Raw genomic sequence first — 19,898 nt, 5'->3', positions numbered from 1 at the left:
AACTCAAAATATTCAAACAGAATATCATAGCCATTCCTATAAACATAAAAAAATATGGTTTTATATGTAATGATATATATTGCATGTATATACAAAATCCATATACATGTACGTGTTCTGACACAAACATACAATTCTCTCTATTCAAGTCAAGAGTTAAAATACTTCCTGTTTTTCCACCTTTATCTTTTCTTCCTCCTTCTACGAAGAATCTAAGAAGCTGTTATGACTTGGGAACTTACATAAAGTAAAAATAAGCACCTTACTCAACATTTCTTATATTCCTACTGACAGTTCCCAACTTGAACTTATGTTATGCTGGTTATCTGAAATCTAGATAACATTCCTTCATATAGTGGTTTTGAGAGAGAATACAGAATGTAGGTAAATTCTCCGGCCATTCAGCCAATATTTATTTAACCTGTAATGTACCTAATATACAGAACTCAAGATACAGAATCCATGAATTTAATGATACTTAAGCAGAGAGTAATAGTAACAACAGAAGTAGAAAAATTTTTTAAATTTTGAAAATATGTAGTAAAGGCATCCAGGCCACACACTCTAACAAAATTTTAAAAGGGAGGAAGAAACTTAAGTTCATGAAACTACTTTTTATCTATCAAGTATTTACTAAGACTCTTACAAAAGAAAACTTCAAGCAACTACTGAGTATACGATCATTTTCTTACTTGAAATAAATAAATGCACTACAGTATGCTGTGATTTCTTCTGAAGAAAGAAAGAAAAGCATAAACACTTTGTTCAAAACTCCCTATGTTCACCTTGGATTCCTATTCTTAAGGGAAAAATTTGTAAAACTTTAAAGTGAATATAATTTAAAACAGTTACACTATGTGAAATTTTCAGGAAAAAAAATTCTTCTTAATTTTTATCTGCTTAGCCAACAGAAACTAGTAAAATACCTTTCTGTCATAACAATAATGCGCTTACTACTTGCTCTGTGCTAGACTCAGTACCTTATGCACACACACAACCCTTCAACCCTTCCAACAATGCCATGCCAAGAAAATAGATCTGAAGAACTCAAATCTTCCTGCTCTTTTTCATCAATTAAAATGAAATCCAAAGATCAAAACACACAGAAGCAATCGCCTAACTACTGGATGCTCTATTAGATGTCAGGAAATTCAAGTACTTTGATTTGAATGTTGTCCTCATGTCAGGGTAAGAAGGAAAACGGTAAGTGGGAACCACAAATTTCTGGCTTTCATCAATAACAATTCCACTCAAAAGTCCAGGGAAAAGGATGATTAAGTGATTATTCTGCATTCCTTTAAAAAGAAAAAAAAAACCTAATTAAGTTCCATTCACATTCCTGAAAAAAAAATCCACCAATGATCAAATTTATGTAACAATGCAACCTAAAATTTGTAAGTTCACAATTTAAGTAACTGTGGATACTGATCTTTTAACTACTAACACAAAAACTAGGACTATGAAGGAAAACAGAACTGCAGTTCACTTTGATGAAAGACGGAATAAGTTGTAAAGAGAAACAAATACAAAAGAATGAAAATTTAAAGAATAATGGAAGGGAAAGAGAAAATAGAGAAGAAAAAAAGGAGGTACACAACAAGGAAAAGACAAAGGCAGGAAGGTGCAGAGGAGACTGATGGCACAGAGGGAGGTAAGACGCTTGTAGTAAAATGACTCTTGTCCAAGGTTTGCTGGAGTTGGACCATCACCTCGATGGACAGAGGGATTACCTCTTGGTGGTTTTTAAAAAATGCTTTGTGTATCTACATGGTCTCGTTTTATTTTTTCAAAATCCTATGTTTATTTTTAAATAGAAGTTCAAGTTGAAAACTTTGCTTAGGTGTAAAGGAATGACTTTTTATTTTAGAAATGTACTTTGGAACGTACACACCATTGCTCAGTTTAGTGCTTAAAAACCTCGGAGATGCCCCGACATTCCAAACCTGACAGACTTTCCTTTGTAAAGAAATTAGGGCTGCCTCTTTCCACAGTACTTGAAAATTAGATCTGAAGTCAGTGTTCACAACTGTGCAAAGCCTTGGAAGTAAGTCCATTTGCTTGAGGAAGAATCTATCACCAAAGATAGTTGTCCCTGTTCTCCAGAAAACAATGCAGATGTGCCCAAAGGAGCAAAAGCTCCCAAAGGAACATCTGGAGTTAGTTATCAGAGAAAAACTGTCCTCCTGCCAGAGCACTTGCACTGAATACTGTATCCAAAGCCTGATCCATAGGATGGTGAGCTGTGCATCAATCCAGTTTGCCTTAGCAGACTAAGAACACCACTTACCCCCCTACCTTGACCCGATGGCTTGCTTCTTTCTTCGCATCCACCTACCCATCCTGTATTCCAACACACACTTGGTCCTCACTCTATCCCTCAATTGCATAAGAATGCTTTTATATAAAAATTCATTAAGTAATGTACCACTTTCAATATATTGATCCTACAAACTGTAACTCTGTGAAGTGGTTCAACACGATGTCATCACCACACAGCAACTTGTTTCATTTACAGTATCTGTTTCACTTCGACTCATGAGCTAATATAATTCAATTTTTTTTTAACTGCACACAGGCTGCTAGACACATGTGCCTGGCAAATGGAATCTGAACTTAGCTTAACAGCCTCATTTATTCCTGATGGTTTAAATTATTTCATCACAATTAATGACACCCCCTCAGCTTCCTGTGCAGCGCTGCCAGATGTTCAGAGACCACAAAGCCACTCTCTTCTTTGACGGCTGGTGACAAGTCGTCCTCTGAAGGACGTTCCCTAGGTACATGGGCCGGATGACACCTCCATTGCTTAGCACCTCTCTGCCTCCCAGAGTAACCATGTTGAGGAAAAAGCAGGAAGGCATGAGAAACCAGCAAACACATTAGCAAAGGCAAATTACGTGAAGTGATCTACAGGCAAAGGAACTTGGCTCCTGCCACAGGAGTTCCTAACCTTGTTGTTTTATGAAAGAGCTCTTCACCTCCACCTTCCCGCACCGCCCCCCCACTCCCAGCATCCACTGAGTGCCTAACCTGGCGTCAGTCCTCAGGGAATGCCAAAGGACAATAAAAATATCAACTTTTCCACAGGGATTCTCTTTGGTTTGGGTAATTTTGTTTTGAAGGGTATTGTTTAAACTTACCACCTTCATGGTGATCATCATGTTGTTTTTGAGAGCAAGCACTCTAATGATATATCATTATATCTTTTTTTTTTTTTTTTAAGATTTTATTTATTTGAGGGCACCTGGGTGGCTCAGTGGTTTAAGCCGCTGCCTTCGGCTCGGGTCTTGATCTCAGGGTCCTGGGATCGAGTCCCGCATCGGGCTCTCTGCTCAGCAGGGAGCCTGCTTCCCTCTATCTCTCTCTCTCTCTCCCTGCTTCTCCATCTACCTGTGATATCTCTGTCAAATAAATAAATAAAATCTTCCAAAAAAAAAAAAAAAAGATTTTATTTATTTGAGAAAGAGAAAAGGAGTGGGGGAAGGGGCAGAGGGAAAAGCAGACTTCCTGCTGAGCAGGGAGCCAATGCAGGGCTCAGTCCTGGGATTGTGACATGAGTCAAAGACAGACACATGACTGAGTCACCCAGGTGCCCCTTATCATTGTATCTCCAACTATAATTTTCTGCTATTCAACAGATACTTCCAATTGAAATACACAACATTTTGGGAACTTGTGGCCAACAGTTTTACCCCTTTTTCTTTTTTTAAACTTTATGGAGGCATAATATAATGGATATACAGAAAGTTGCTCACATTTCATGTAAATATCTTGATGATTTTGATTTACTTATTTTTCTAGGCTCAGTAAGATTTATTCATTTCAGAAGCTGTTGGCTTTTTTTTTCTTTTTGTGCTTGCTAGGTTTTGTTTGTTGTCTTATTTTCTTTTAAAAAACATACTGAAAAATAGACTTCACACTTTTATTATTTTGATTCTAATAATGGAAAAAGCCATTTACTTCTTTTTTAGAAAACCAAAATTTTTATTCAGTATGAAATTCAGAAATGCTAATTATCTTATATTCATCATTTTAAGTTCACAAAAAGATATAAATTCATACAATCACAAGTAGCTAAGAGTAGCTAACAGGGTAGCAGAAACAGTAAACATACTAGCACTGATACAGTAAGAATCCAATACTACAGCTCTAATTTGGAAAACATTTCCATCAACTAGAGAACATGTGGCAGACATTTTATGGATTATTTTTTAAATGTTAAAAAAAAGAAAAAAGCCACGCTGATCTTATTCGGGGAATAAGGGGCCCTTTTCTTTGCCAAAAAGTATAATAGGAAAACTGAAAGGCCACCTGTGTCAGCCCACCCTATAGTATGAACATAAGCTATAAGAGCATTTTGGAAAATATCTTCAAACTGAGATGAGAAAAAAAAAAAAAATCAATATCAATACAGATTCCAAGCAGATGCAAAAGGCTTCTGTGCATGTTAGTGATTATGTGTGTGGCCTACACAGGCTAATTTCAGATGCCTCCAAAACTCAGTGTACTTTCTCTTTTATAAACTATTTGGGATTAAAACTAGGAGCTCATCCATATCAACTTTGACAATGGACACAAATACAGGGTAAGCTAATAAAGCCAAACAAGTTGAATTTTCCCCCTCATAGCAGGCTCTTTTAATCTCAAATGCCTACTGAAATTTACAGACATGCTACACTTATGTTTTGACAGTTGTTTATTAAAATTGCTTTCCTAGGAAGTTCTATGAAGCCAACAGTCTAGTCTGTATCAGAACTGAGGTGATCGGAGAGAGTCGAGATGATGGCATACTTGCAGCAAGCAGACAACAATAGGAAATTCTTAGCACTCCCAGAGTTGCATCAAATTTTCCATGGACCGAAACTAAAATGAAATAGTTCAATTACTAAGAGGTAGATAAGTAAAATAAACAACTAATTTCATACAGTGAAGTTGGGAGAGAGTCATATGGACCTCATTCTGTTGTCTCCAAACACTGTATAGGAGGGGAAAAAGGAGCTGAATAAACTTTAAACTCTCATGTAGGGATGTATTGCTTGTGTGTCCCTGGCAGATGTGGAAAGGAGATGAAATGGGCAAGGGAGAATCAAATATCCCATCGCTGCAGGTTTGCTGAGGGAAAGAGCACTGCAAAGATCTCACATCTGGCAATCATTTGTCAATAGCTGGAAAGAGAACGGCAGGAAACTTTCTGGCTCTTGGAGAAGATGAAAAGACAAAAACCATGTGTCACACACACACACACACATTCTGCAATGGTACAATGACTACTACACTTATTCTCCACCCCCTCTTCTCCCCCACCCCCCCAAATTTAATGATCTTCAGATATACTCCACTCCGTGGTCAAAAACATGCAGTCACTTGACTTGTTAAAGCTGCAGTGTATGTACATTTTTCAAATAAACCCCAGGGCTGATGTTAGAAAATCAAAATCAGTCAAGCATAGACCGCCTGGTACTTTGGGCAGGAATCCTTGCGGTTTAGTCAATAAACAGAATCTGAATGAAAGACACCACAGTAACTAGACAGTAACGTTTTGAACAGTTCTTAACCTGAAGGGGGGTTGGGGAAGGCGGGTGTACTAGTGACCATGGACATAAGGCTACTAGTCCACTTAGATGGCTCACTCTACCTGCATTGTGTTTAGTTCAAGGTCATCTGCTGTTTCTCTCTCTCTCTCTCTCTCTCACACACACACACACACACACACACATACACACACACACAATGAACTTATATTTGAGGAATGTTGAATGTTGTGAATGAATTTGGAGAGAATACAGTTTGTTGTTTTTAAATAATTCTACCCGTTTAATAGGGTGGGAAGGGGAAATCTCAAATTCTTTTTGGTCCATACTGGTGATAATAATATAGAAAATTTGCTGGCTTCATTATGAGTTCATAAAAATGACCAGCTTTGCCCTAGCAGGTTTATTATGCAATAAAAAGTTTTCAAGACAACCCACACAAAATTAATTAACTTCCCCAAAATCATAGGAATTTAAATCTGGTCATGGTGATCGATAGACTTCAATAAGCAGCTTTCAGTTCATCCTTATGCTGCATTTAACTAGCAGCAGCCTCCAAGCTCATCCCTGTGATTCCATAAGTGAATGCTGCAGGTTGTTTAATAACCTGGCAAATTCACAGTAGCTTGTCAAATTATTACAGGAACAGTGTCATCACTAAACAAGCCTGATCACGGTTAATTACAATGCAGACTAGAGAGCAGCCACAATTGTTCATTAATTACAGGAAGCACCTCATTTAAATTTTATGGAAATTTACACTTGCACCCCGGTATGTCTGGGAAAAAAAAAGTGATCCTTCACGCATTCACAGAAGAAAGGAGTCTGTGGTTTATGAAACATCACAGTAAATTGTGTCTAATCTGATACTGAAATATTGGTTCATTATTTACTCTAATTTTCTAAGCACTTTAGTGGTGAAAAATATCAAGTCAACCCCACATCTTGAATTCCCAACCAAGAAAAGAATTGTGTTGGGCTAACTGTAAAAACGCAATATAGGATAAGGCACAGTTAGACTTAAAAAGTAACTTTTCTCTGATTGAAAATATAATATTTAATAGGAATTAGGGGAAGTCTAAACTAGAATAACTATTTCCTAGAAAATAATTATTTAAGAGCACAAGTTTTTGCTAATATATATCAGTTAACTTCCCAAGCTATAAGAAAGTACAGTTTCATACCCACTTCAAGAACCAATGAGGAGGGGCACCTGGGTGGCTCAGTAAATAAGCCTCTGACTTCGGCTCAGGTCATGATCTCAGGGTCCTGAGATGGAGCACCACATCGGGTTCCCCCTTTCTCTCTCTGCCAGCCTCTCTGCATACTTGTGATCTCTCTCTCTCTCTCAAATAAATAAATAAAATCTTTAAAAAAATGAAGAAAATAAAAATTAGACAGTGAATCAAAGTCTTGATTTCCAGCTACTTTTCTAAATCAAGCATATTAACACAATAAGCCCGAAGACACCCTTGCAAAGTCAAGTAAGACACGGACCTCAGGATAACAGTCATTCAAAACCAAAGATATGTTCATGAAAGAGTGTCAAGGATCTTGAAATTATTAAGCAATAAAGTTGCTGAGCCATCTGAAATTTTAGGGATAGAAAAAAAGAGTGAAAAGGAAAGAGGTAAGAATAGAAAGGGACCCCACCAGTCAAGAGAAATTATGTCAGCTAAAATAGAAAAGTTAAATCAGATATGGGCACTGTGTGTCTAAATGAAAATCCTTCATAGGAAAGGATATAAACAAACTATCGCTCCTAAATCACGGTGTACAAGAGGTAATTCTCAGAATCAAGAGGCCCAAACAGCAAATCCTCTAGTGGTTATAATGCCTGGCCCTGAGGGACAGCCTGAGATCCAAGCAGGGAAAACAGAGGTCTCTGGCAAGTCCTATGGTGAATTCCCTGAAATTCAGAATTAAGACTAAAAACTAAGAAATGCCTCATTTCTTAAGGGGAGAGGGGAAAAAGACTAGAATACATGCCCCATAGCAAGAATGAAAGGACTCTAGAAGCAAAAAACTACTCCTGAAGTTGTTAGCTGGTGAAGAACCTATTAAGTGTCAGGGTTTTTTTTATGTCTGACATAATGTGGATATGTACCAGATATCATTAAAATGTATGGAAGTTATATTTAGAAAGGAAAAGGAAAACAAGAAGGAAATGTTCAAATGAGTCCCAGTTAATGCACCAATTCACCACACTTGACTCTTTGAACACATTCAACCTTTCCACTCAGTCTGCCAAAATGGTGTTGCAAGCGGAGGAGTCCAATAAAATGAGAGTCATTTCTTTGCCCAGGGGCTTGGTCTTCTTCACAAGGACCGTGATGAATTGTCAACTCTACAAATGTTTTGACTACCTACAACCAGGGTTTCATGTAAACTAGTAAACATCATCTTCTCTCTTGGTATGTTAAAATAATATTCTCCATTGGTCTCTTTCAGTTTTATTTCACACAGTCACATCTGCAAAATCCATTGCTTTTCGCTTCATAACTCAAGGTTCCCAAACAGATTATCCAACAACCACCATGACAGACCATTCCAGGTGATGTGTTTGAAGAACATCACTTGTCCTACCCAAAGAGGTCAAGGATCAGACCACTCTCCATGAAAAGTCTTCCATCACTCTGCATTTATGTGTCACGCACAAGCTGTTCACTTTCGAAAACTGGGAAGTACATGATCATGTCTCATATGTGTCACACCTGCTTTTCTGTTGTACTGTAGCCATGTACCACCCAGACAGGACCAGCTTGTGGTACAGCAGAACTCAGACGGTCTTCCCTAGGCCAAGAGCAGGTGTGCAGGAGACAGTGCACTCTTCAGTACCATAAAAACGGAAACCTCCTCCTACCACCACTTCCACCTTCACTCCAACTGCGAAGAAGTCAATTTTTAAAACTATTTTCCTTTCTCATGCAAGGTGTCTAAATCAGCAAAAATGCTTTAAAACCAAGCTCCCCATGCTCATCCAGTAAGTCTGAAAATTTAGAAAATGATGCCAAATGCAGGTCCTGAAAAAAATATAGCACGTGTTTGCTCATGCTAGGGATGCCATCCATGTGACAACTTCATCCAGTATTTTTGCATTAGTAGCACACACATTTCTTAAATACTACATGGCACACAGAGTAAAGGTAGGTCTTTGAGCTACGTGTCATACTTATATTCTTATCTATGAAATACCGAATTACTTCTAATATCCCAAGACCACGTAACATGAGCTGAATTCCAAATAAATACTTTCACTTGACTAAAGAACTTAATATTGTATCCCAGGACATATCTCTCCATACATGAAAAGGGAAGATAGTTACCATTAAATCATACTTTTCTAGTACAGTGCCCAAAGGCTTCTGTTCTGCTGAGCTGTGAGACCACCATGCAACCAAGCACATGATAACAATGCTTTTAAAAGATAAGAGCTAGTCTTTACTGAGGGTCTCTTATGTGCCAGGCCCTATGCTACCAGCTAGGTAGATGTTACAACATTCAGTCCTCATAATCACCTTCGGTGGCAATTCCCCATTTTACAGATGGGAAAGCTAAAGCCCAGTGTGGCTGAGTGACTCTGCCAAGTGTCTCACAGTAACTTTTGTAAAGCAAGGCAGCCAGCCTTCAGAAAACATGTTCTCACCTACCACAGTATATACCATTTCTTGGATGAATAAATGAGCTATTTCCAGTTACAGACAATTTAGCCTAAAAAGGACTTTTTGTGGCACACATGCCACTCTGGTTCTTCCTTTAAACCTATCTCTACAACTGTCCATCTCCTGATGACACTGATATATCCATGTCAGACATTCAGGAACCACTGTTTTTGCCACACCACCCCCAACTAATAAAGCAGTAAGACTCCAACCTGGACTTCCAGCCTCTGGTCTGGCTCCTCCAGGTTTGGGCAGAAGTCTGCACCCAGCACTCTGCCAGCACATGCCACTGGAACCTGGGGGAATATGGCCAAGTTAGATGCTGGGTGTGGAGGCTGCTAAGAATTGCACACAAACACATCTGTCCTAGACAGAAGCAGGGACATTCCAACTGCAGATATGCAACAGGCCAGCATGGCTTCATTGGTTTTTGACACTTACTATGTCAAATATGTTACAAATAGCATGTAACCAAGTCTATTAACTACCAGAAGGCAAATTCTAAGAAAAGATCCACAAAATTTTTATTCCCCCTTGTATCCACAGCATGTAGCACAAAGCAAGCATTTACTAAATATCTCGGGACGGAAGGAGGAAAGAAAGTTAAAGTACAGAGGAAAAGGAACATAGAATCTCTGCTTGACATTGGTGACATTTTCTCCCTTTTCTAATTTTCTTACAGGAGGATGAAGAACATATTTTCTAATGTCTAAAGTTCCTTTCCACTGTAAAATACCTGTTCAAATTTATTTTTCCTATTCATGGTATAAGTTAGCACAGACAGACTTTATCAATATTTATTATTTACTATCTCTAAATTTTAACAGGCTTATTTTATGTCTGTTCCAATAATAAAAATGCTAACAAAACAGCTATAAATTTAGAATGTTTCTCTATATCTAAAATTCTATACTGAAAGCCACTAAGATTCCCTTTCAAATCTATATTAACTTAGTCTATCTCATCCCAAAATACTACCTCCTGTTACCTGCTTATTTCAATTTAGATTTTTCTGAGATAAAGACAAAAGGATTTAGATTCCATCTAAACCTGTTTTCTGCCTTTTAAAAAAGTTCTCTGAATCACTACTCAAAATTTGCAAACACACGCTATCTTCATTAATCATACAACTATCTTTTTTCATAATCTCATTCCATCAATCAGCTTCGTCCCACCTGTCTTCTTTCCCTATCAAGGCCCACCTTTGCTGTTTTGTTCTGGGCTTTAACCCCACTTACCATCATCTGTGCCAGTCAATTTTCTTTGTTCAGAGATCAGTTTTCAGCCAAGTGTGCTGCCTTAGAAGTCATTTTACTCTTTCTTTGAACCCACAAATTCACCTCTCTAAATTTAAACAATTTTCAATAAAGTCCACTTTGCAAGTTTACCAGTGAATATTACTAATATTTTTTAAAAGCACTCAATTTTTTGGACATTTTGGGGACCAATTCTCCTATTCTTTTTAAGTCTCACATTCTTTCTTCTTACCCACCTACATCCATAAAGTAACATGGACAGATTATCATCTGTCTTGAACTTAACTGCTCTTCATCCACATATCTCACAGTGGGGCCCAAGAGGGGAAGCGAGAGAGGTCATGTTTACTGAGTACTTGTGATGTGCCAGTCACTATGTGGGCACCTTACACATGGACTGACCCGGTTTTTTCCCTTGCAACCATCTTACAGGATATGAGAATCTCCCTTTTACAAATGGGAGGGAAAAAATAAAAAGATGGAAAAACAACAACAACAACCCTGAAGCTTCCAGTAGGTAAATAACTAGCTCAGAGTTCCATGCTAGAAAGTTGCAATACCCAAACTTAAGAAATGAGAAGACTGAGAAGATATTCAAAGTTGATGAAAAACATGCAAAAGTTGTACTTAGCGGCTTCCACTCTAAAGGCATGTGTTGCTATTTCAAATGAAAGAAATTACAAAAAAGACAGAGGAGGTGGAGAAAGTGTGTTATCAAGAACTACCACTTGCTCTGTGGCCTAGGGCAACATAGGCATCATGAAATTATCCTCAAACTTGAGGCATGAGAGAGAAATGGGGCACGAAGATGAGCAGGGACGCAGTGCATGTGTGTTGTGGCACACACAGACCCAGGCTGCTGCCTGACGCCACCCCTCAGCTGACATATGGAGGGGCACTAATGAGTTCTGCAACAGTAATTCTCCCTCCGGTGCAATAGAAGAACTGGGGAAAAAATTAATCTTTGAATATTCCATATCAAAACAAACCCCCCCCCCACAGCTTCTTATAAAACCTCAATAAATGTAGCTACTTAACTGATGAAAGCACATTCTGTGAGCCAGTATATATACATTGCAAATCAAGTGTAAGTAATACTCTATTTTATGTACACAAAACAAATTCCCGCTTACCTTAACATTATTAGATCGGGTCACCAATACTAGGTTTCTAGTTCCTCTACATCACTCCCCACCCCACAAAATGCATGTTATAAACACTCTTGAGAGAAAAGGGGAAAGTTAAACAACGACAATTACATTCGATTACAACCTCAGACACTTAGAAATACACAGTTTCTGAGAGAAAACAAAAAGGTCTGTGAATAAGTTGAAAGGAAACAGTGCCAGGCTACTAAAATGTTACAGTTATCCAAATCATAAAAAGAACTACACTAGAGATGTGAGTTAGCACTCTCAAACTTAGAATCCTAGGGTTTCTTAGCAGAAAAAAATCCATCAGGATCCAGGTAAATGGGCCTCGGCATTTTAAAGATGAGGAAATTAAGACTAAAAACAAAACTGCCCAGTTGTACTACTGGGTTCACTGTCTAACGATGTCCTCTCCCATTCTGCCCACTATACTTCGTGGCAGTATTAGATAAAGAAAAAAAATTTAAGGGGAAAGCAAGCTCTGTTTCCTAATTCATCAAAATGTACCAAGGAAAAAACAAAGGATATAAAAGTTGATAACCTCATTAGTTATAATTCTGCACACCTAGACCATTAGGCCTTTTGATTTAGAAGCCTCAGTAGTGAGACAGCTAGCTAGAAACAATCAAAAACATGACTGACAGATACAGCGGACATAAATTGTCTAGCCCCTTATTATCACTCCAGTGTAATTTCAGATAATAAAATACGGTATGTACCTCACCACCGTTTTCTCTGGAATATAAAATTTAAATTGGTTTGGGGAACTCCAATTTCATTTGCTTTCCTTCATGCCAGTGTTAAGTGCCTTTTTTGACGCCATACTTTAAAATAAAGTTCTCTACAATGATTTTCACAAAATGTTTCAGTGATTTTTTTTTTTTTTTTTTTTTTTTTTTTTAAAGATTTTTATTTATTTATTTGAGAGAGAGAGACAGTGAGAGAGAGCATGAGCAAGGAGAAGGTCAGAGGGAGAAGCAGACTCCCCATGGAGCTGGGAGCCCGATGCGGGACTCGATCCCGGGACTCCGGGATCATGACCTGAGCCGAAGGCAGTCGTCCAACCAACTGAGCCACCCAGGCGTCCCAGTGATTTTTTTTTTAAAAATCTCTGAGTAGCTATAAGACTAGGGGACTTTTATTTTTTGTTCTTTTTGCATCTTACTATATTTTGCTTTGAAATAAAAACATTTAAGTTAAAAACAATAAAAAATACTAAACCGACTAGCTACTATTTCTGAAAGTATGCCACAGGTTTAATTATGGGATAGTAATTGTCTAGTACTCATCTAAATTTCATTTTGCTATTGCTGTAACAGGAAGCAGGAGGCTTTGAAAGGAACCCTCTAGAATCCCCAGGGAACACAGAAGCTGAGTGCATATCTACTCTCCAGGACATACCTCAAAGGAATCATGGTGTGTGAGAGAGCTATTTACAACTTACTTTGTGTATAATCAGCAGAAACAAAAGATATGACAACAAGCATAAAGGCCTCCCTCTCTCTCCCCCTTTCTCCCCTCTCAGGGGAATTCAGCAAGGGAGGGCCAGTGGGCATTCACTTCAGTGTCAAAAGGGCTTCCAGAAAACACATTTTCTGTGGGGCAGGGAGGAAATATGGCAGGCTTCCTACACACACACACACACACACACACACAAGTTCTTTGTTTACTAAGATCACACATTATAAACTATTAAGGGCCAGACTTTTGAAAAGAAGTCTGAAAAAGCCCCACGACGGGAGCTAATACTCAGAATAACTGAAACTGAACGAGGTACAAGGTGTGTGTAAGGAAGGGACAATGGAAGAAACAAAGAGTCACAGAAATGACAACCTGAGAATAGAAACATGTTACCAAGAAAAGCGATTACACAGTCAGGGATGATTCTTGTAGAGTCAGGGCCCATTTGAAACTTTATTTTATTGTTAAACATTCAACCTTCAGGTAGCCATTTGCCTCACAGGCACTATAAAAGTCAGAGCCTAAATAAACAAACTAACTTCCATGTCAGGTCAAGACTCTCCAGTTCAGCTGGTCATAAGCCTGGATCAGTTCTGAAGGGCATGTGTTTTGGTGACTTCAGTCTAGCAGTTGCAGGGATAAGGGAAATTATCTGAACCCATGAAAAACTCCTCAAAGAGTGAAGAGACAAAATTTGTTTTAAGAAGCAGAGAATGGGAGAGAGAGAACCCAAAAAGAGTCCCATCAAAGGATGGAGGGATGCGGCTAGGTAGAAGCTCTGTCACCCTCCAAGCCAGAGCAAGCACTGATTAGAACTTCAGTCTCATTTCAGTGGTTAGACAATGCCAAGCAGCAAGAGGAAAAATTACTCAGATAACACAAAGAATTCAGGAAGACCATTAAGTGAAATAGATTTGGCAATAAGCTAGTCATGAGCTCTTGTGAAAAGAGCAGAGAAAGAAATAAATTAATTACCCAACGCCATAAAGATGAAGATGCACACTGAACACTGCTACAAAATAAATGAATACAAAAACTGAAAAACAGGAAAATGAACTAAGTTACTGGATGTGCAGATAATGTCTATCTTAATTTTTCAGGCTACCATTTCCCTAAAGACAACATTCCGAGCCTAATCATACTCAGCCATGGAACCCCAGGCTAAGACTCAGAAGGGACAAGTATACAGAAGCTACAGCTCCGGAATCAAAATACTACTTAACCATCAAAAAGTAACTGGTGAGTCTAAACTGTATTGATCCAGTCTCAAATACAGAATGGCCAGAAATATGCTTTATTCTTACAGAGGCCTTAGATGAGGCAGGGTGTAACAACAGGAACATGGTAATGATGAGGGATCTATTATAGGAGAATGAAGTAGGACAGAGGACAGTCCCTTCTCGAGTCAGACCAGAATAATGAGCTACAGGATCAAATCAGAGAGGAGGGAGCAGAAAAGTGTCAAGGAGGGATTCTGCTACTCAACAGGTTGACAGACACACAGGATTACTGCGGGATGGGCACATGTCCTCACAGAAGCCAGGTAGTGTTTAATTAGGGGTTCATTCTCTTTCTGCCTCGGGAGCTGGTCCTCCTGGGTGAGCTGGAGGCCCTAGGCTCTGCCATAGGAGCAACCTCTGCAGGTACAATTACAGGAGATTTTCACAACCACAAACAACAATAGCTTGTTTTTATACTGTGAAATGTGGAATAGAAGGTTAAAAAAAAAAACCCTCTCTTTCCTGGTGACCCCCTGTGGAGCCTGATGGCCCATGAATAATGCTGAAATTACATAGAATCTTTCTTCCAGAGACCTCAAAGGACTTTACACATATAGTATTTATTAATTCCAGAATCAGACAAGTAAGAAAAGAAAATTTCTATCATACTCTTTTTAAACCAGAAAACTCTTTTTAAACCAAATGTGGGGGAGGGCTGTATTGATGACCATCAATACAGCCCTCCCCCACATTTGATAAACTGAACAGAACTGAAATTAAGACAAAGTACCCCCAATTACCATGCTAGTGTTCTATGAGAAAAGCCTTCTACCATGAGTTTGCTTGTTTGTCCAATTTTTATTTTACATGGGTCTGAATGTGAATGAAGTTATTTGTAACTTGCCGGCTTTATACTTGAGAAAGAAAAAGACAGAATCTGATTATTTTCAACTGGTTTTACAATCATTTTTGTAATTGCGTATTTTTTAAATTGAACACCTCAAATTGTTGCTGACAGGCAACATACAATGCCAAATCTGACAAGCAACATTAAGTGAAATTTCTTTTTTTTTTAAGATTTTATTTATTCACTTATTTATTTATTTATTCAGGGAGAAACAGAGGGACAAGGAGACTCCCTCTGAGTGGGGAACAGGGCTCCATCCCAAGACCCTGCATTCAGGACCTAAGCTGAAGTCAGTCACCTAACCAAATGAGCCACCGAGGAGGTACCCCTAAAATTTCAAATATGCTTATATACACTCACATTAATTTTATTTCTGTCCTCAAAGCTCAACTCCAACTATCCTAAAGACAAGTAATATGAAAAACTCCACTGGCTTTGGCGTTAGATTTCTGTTTTAACTTCAAAGGCAGGACTTGCAAAGACGATCAGTAAAATACCAATTTAAAGTCTTGTTTCCTACATCTATAAAATGGAAATAATTATGTTTTTACTGTGTAAGTTTCGCTAGGCTGAAGGAGATGACACAGATAAAGCACCTAACTGAGCATGCAGTAGGGACACAGTGTAGGTAAATGATACTTCCCCAGATATCACCCCACCCCCCTCCTAGCACATACTCCCATAGAGCCCCAGAAGTTTGAGACAGAGAAGGAACAGATCTGGGAGGAGGAAAAGTAAACCTCAAGTAACAAAGGAATAATGTAAGCAATTAGCAAAACTAAAAAATAATATCTATTCAATTAGTCTCAATTAGGGGCCAGGTCAATCAACTTTCAGAAGACTTCCTAGAATATTGTGTTGAGGAAGACTAGAAAGACCTGTGTAAGTTCTGAGAGACTGACCATTACCATCTTCACTGGGGGAAGGACTCATATTCTGCCACTCCTGCCCCAATGAAGCCCTTCACAATTAAAACATAAAGCACTTTTTTGAGTTTTCTTCCATGCTAGTGGTTTGACCTATGACTTAGAAAAAAGGACCTTCCAGGGAACATAGCTGAATAAAATCTGAAGAACCTCTACCCTTTGGGGGCAAAAAAGAAACAAACCAACAAAAAACACCCACAAAACTGAACAAAACAATAAACTGACAGATAAAACCAACAGTCTGGGTCAGTGGTTCAAAGTATACTCCTCAGCCAACGCACATTATTAGCACCACCCGGGAACTTGTCTATAATGCCCATAGGACTGAAGGCCCGAGACCCACTGTGACAAAACCCAGGGGTAGAGCCCAGCCATTTGCTTACGGTAGCCTGCCAAGTATGCTGAGAGCATTAAGGTATGAGAATCACTAGCATAAATAAATAAGAATGTCAAAAAAGAACTGAAAAGGCAAAAGCTCTCTAGATGATAAGTTAGTTGTAGAAAATATATGTCTCTTATAAAAAGCGGCGGGGGGCGGGGGGTGGGTGGTGAAGGAGAGGAAAGCAGCACGCACAGCATGAATTCCAGGATGTCCCAAAAATCTTACTCTAAAGAAGAGATGGAAAGTCAGAAAAGGAGACTTTTAAGGGGAAAAGCCAAAATAAGCAAGCCACTTGAGCAGTGGTCTGTCCAACTCCACAGATGCTGCAAACATCAGAAGAAAATGATTTGGGGATAGATATTAACTTCAGCGTTTAAACTAAAAGAACTTTAAAATGATCCAGGTACCCTCAAACTCAGTCACTGGGTTTGTTCAACTCAGCTTTCTTCCCTGTTTCTCCGCAGGGATCAAGAATGAGGATCTCTAATGAGGAGAAAGAGGCTATTTTGAATAATGATCACCAAGTCACTGAATTCTTTCTTTCTTTCTTTTTTTTTTTTTTTTGAGGGAGTGGCATTTTTTTTTTAAAGATTTTATTTATTTATTTGACAGACGGAGATCACAAGTAGGCAGAGAGGCAGGCAGAGAGAGGGGGGGGGGGAAGCAGGCTCCCTGCTGAGTAGAGAGCCCGATGTGGGGCTGAATCCCAGCACTCTGTTGTGATCATGACCTGAGCTCAAAGCAGAGGCTTAACCCACTGAGCCACCTAGGTGCCCCAGGCATTGTTTTTTTAAAGAAAAAAGTTCACTTTTGAAGAAAATAGGTACATTTTTTTTTTTTTTTTTTTTATAAACATATATTTTTTATATACATATATTTTTATCCCCAGGTCTGTGAATCACCAGGTTTACACACTTCACAGCACTCACCAAATCACATACCCTCCCCAATGTCCATAATCCCACCCCCTTCTCCCCAACCCCCTCCCCCCGGCAACCCTCAGTTTGTTTTGTGAGATTAAGAGTCACTTATGGTTTGTCTCCCTCCCAATCCCATCTTGTTTCATTTATTCTTCTACCCACTTAAGCCTCCATGTTGCATCACCACTTCCTCATATCAGGGAGATCATATGATAGTTGTCTTTCTCTGCTTGACTTATTTCGCTAAGCATGATACGCTCTAGTTCCATCCATGTTGTTGCAAATGGCAAGATTTCATTTCTTTTGATGGCTGCATAGTATTCCATTGTGTATATATACCACATCTTCTTGATCCATTCATCTGTTGATGGACATCTAGGTTCTTTCCATAGTTTGGCTATTGTGGACATTGCTGCTATAAACATTCGGGTGCATGTGTCCCTTTGGATCACTACATTTGTATCTTTAGGGTAAATACCCAATAGTGCAATTGCTGGGTCATAGGGCAGTTCTATTTTCAACATTTTGAGGAACCTCCATGCTGTTTTCCAGAGTGGCTGCACCAGCTTGCATTCCCACCAACAGTGTAGGAGGGTTCCCCTTTCTCCGCATCCTCGCCAGCATCTGTCATTTCCTGACTTGTTGATTTTAGCCATTCTGACTGGTGTGAGGTGATATCTCATTGTGGTTTTGATTTGTATTTCCCTGATGCCAAGTGATATGGAGCACTTTTTCATGTGTCTGTTGGCCATCTGGATGTCTTCTTTGCAGAAATGTCTGTTCATGTCTTCTGCCCATTTCTTGATTGGATTATTTGTTCTTTGGGTGTTGAGTTTGCTAAGTTCTTTATAGATTCTGGACACTAGTCCTTTATCTGATATGTCGTTTGCAAATATCTTCTCCCATTCTGTCAGTTGTCTTTTGATTTTGTTAACTGTTTCCTTTGCTGTGCAAAAGCTTTTGATCTTGATGAAATCCCAGTAGTTCATTTTTTCCCTTGCTTCCCTTGCCTTTTGCGTTGTTCCTAGGAAGATGTTGCAGCGGCAGAGGTCGAAGAGGTTGCTGCCCGTGTTCTCCTCAAGGATTTTGATGGATTCCTTTCGTACATTGAGGTCCTTCATCCATTTTGAGTCTATTTTTGTGTGTGGTGTAAGGAAATGGTCCAATTTCATTTTTCTGCATGTGGCTGTCCAATTTTCCCAGCACCATTTATTGAAAAGGCTGTCTTTTTTCCATTGGACATTCTTTCCTGTTCAACATCCGCAAATCAGTCAATGTGATACAACACATCAATAAAAGTAAGAACAAGAACCATATGATACTCTCAATAGATGCTGAAAAAGCATTTGACAAAGTACAACATCCCTTCCTGATCAAAACTCTTCAAAGTGTAGGGATAGAGGGCACATACCTCAATATCATCAAAGCCATCTATGAAAAACCCACCGCAAATATCATTCTCAATGGAGAAAAACTGAAAGCTTTTCCGCTAAGGTCAGGAACACGGCAGGGATGTCCATTATCACCACTGCTATTCAACATCGTACTAGAGGTCCTAGCCTCAGCAATCAGACAACAAAAGGAAATTAAAGGCATCCAAATCGGCAAAGAAGAAGTCAAATTATCACTCTTCGCAGATGATATGATACTATATGTGGAAAACCCAAAAGACTCCACTCCAAAACTGCTAGAACTTATACAGGAATTCAGTAAAGTGTCAGGATATAAAATCAATGCACAGAAATCAGTTGCATTTCTCTACACCAACAGCAAGACAGAAGAAAGAGATATTAAGGAGTCAATCCCATTTACAATTGCATCCAAAACCATAAGATACCTAGGAATAAACCTAACCAAAGAGACACAGAATCTATACTCAGAAAACTATAAAGTACTCATGAAAGAAATTGAGGAAGACACAAAGAAATGGAAAAATGTTCCATGCTCCTGGATTGGAAGAATAAATATTGTGAAAATGTCTATGCTACCTAAAGCAATCTACACATTTAATGCAATTCCTATCAAAGTACCATCCATCTTTTTCAAAGAAATGGAACAAATAATTCTAAAATTTATATGGAACCAGAAAAGACCTCGAATAGCCAAAGGGATATTGAAAAAGAAAGCCAACGTTGGTGGCATCACAATTCCGGACTTCAAGCTCTATTACAAAGCTGTCATCATCAAGACAGCATGGTACTGGCACAAAAACAGACACATAGATCAATGGAACAGAATAGAGAGCCCAGAAATAGACCCTCAACTCTATGGTCAACTAATCTTCGACAAAGCAGGAAAGAAAATAGGTACATTTTACTTGCTCTTACTTCATCAGAGGCACAAAATGGGACAATCCAAAGGGTTTCTTTTCTTCCTAACTTTAGCAATACTAAAGAGAAAAATGTTTGTGAGAAAGAAGAAAAGGAAGTCTGGGGATGATGTAAGATAGAAGGATGTGTTACCTGCCAGTGAGTGAGAAAAT

The 19,898-nt window shown here is 38.8% G+C and overlaps 1 protein-coding gene across 8 annotated transcripts in view; it reads right to left on the bottom strand.

Annotated features, from left to right (window-relative positions):
- The window catches only part of BNC2 (basonuclin zinc finger protein 2), a 431,681-nt gene that overhangs the window by 247,975 nt on the left and 163,808 nt on the right, over nt 1-19,898 (bottom strand). For 5 of the 8 annotated variants that reach the window (XM_059143441.1, XM_059143448.1, XM_059143449.1 and 2 more), the window contains exon 3: nt 9,406-9,489. The exons of the other annotated variants lie outside the window; for them this stretch is intronic. In XM_059143441.1, coding sequence (XP_058999424.1) covers nt 9,406-9,489 — 84 coding nt within the window. The remainder of the gene's footprint in view (nt 1-9,405; nt 9,490-19,898) is intronic. 8 annotated transcript variants of the gene reach the window in all.

Source organism: Mustela lutreola, chromosome 12 (assembly GCF_030435805.1).
Source record: "Mustela lutreola isolate mMusLut2 chromosome 12, mMusLut2.pri, whole genome shotgun sequence".
Classification (NCBI taxonomy): domain Eukaryota; kingdom Metazoa; phylum Chordata; class Mammalia; order Carnivora; family Mustelidae; genus Mustela; species Mustela lutreola.
The sequence above is the reverse complement of the archived record's forward strand: the minus strand, read 5'-3'. Positions and strand labels throughout refer to the sequence as shown.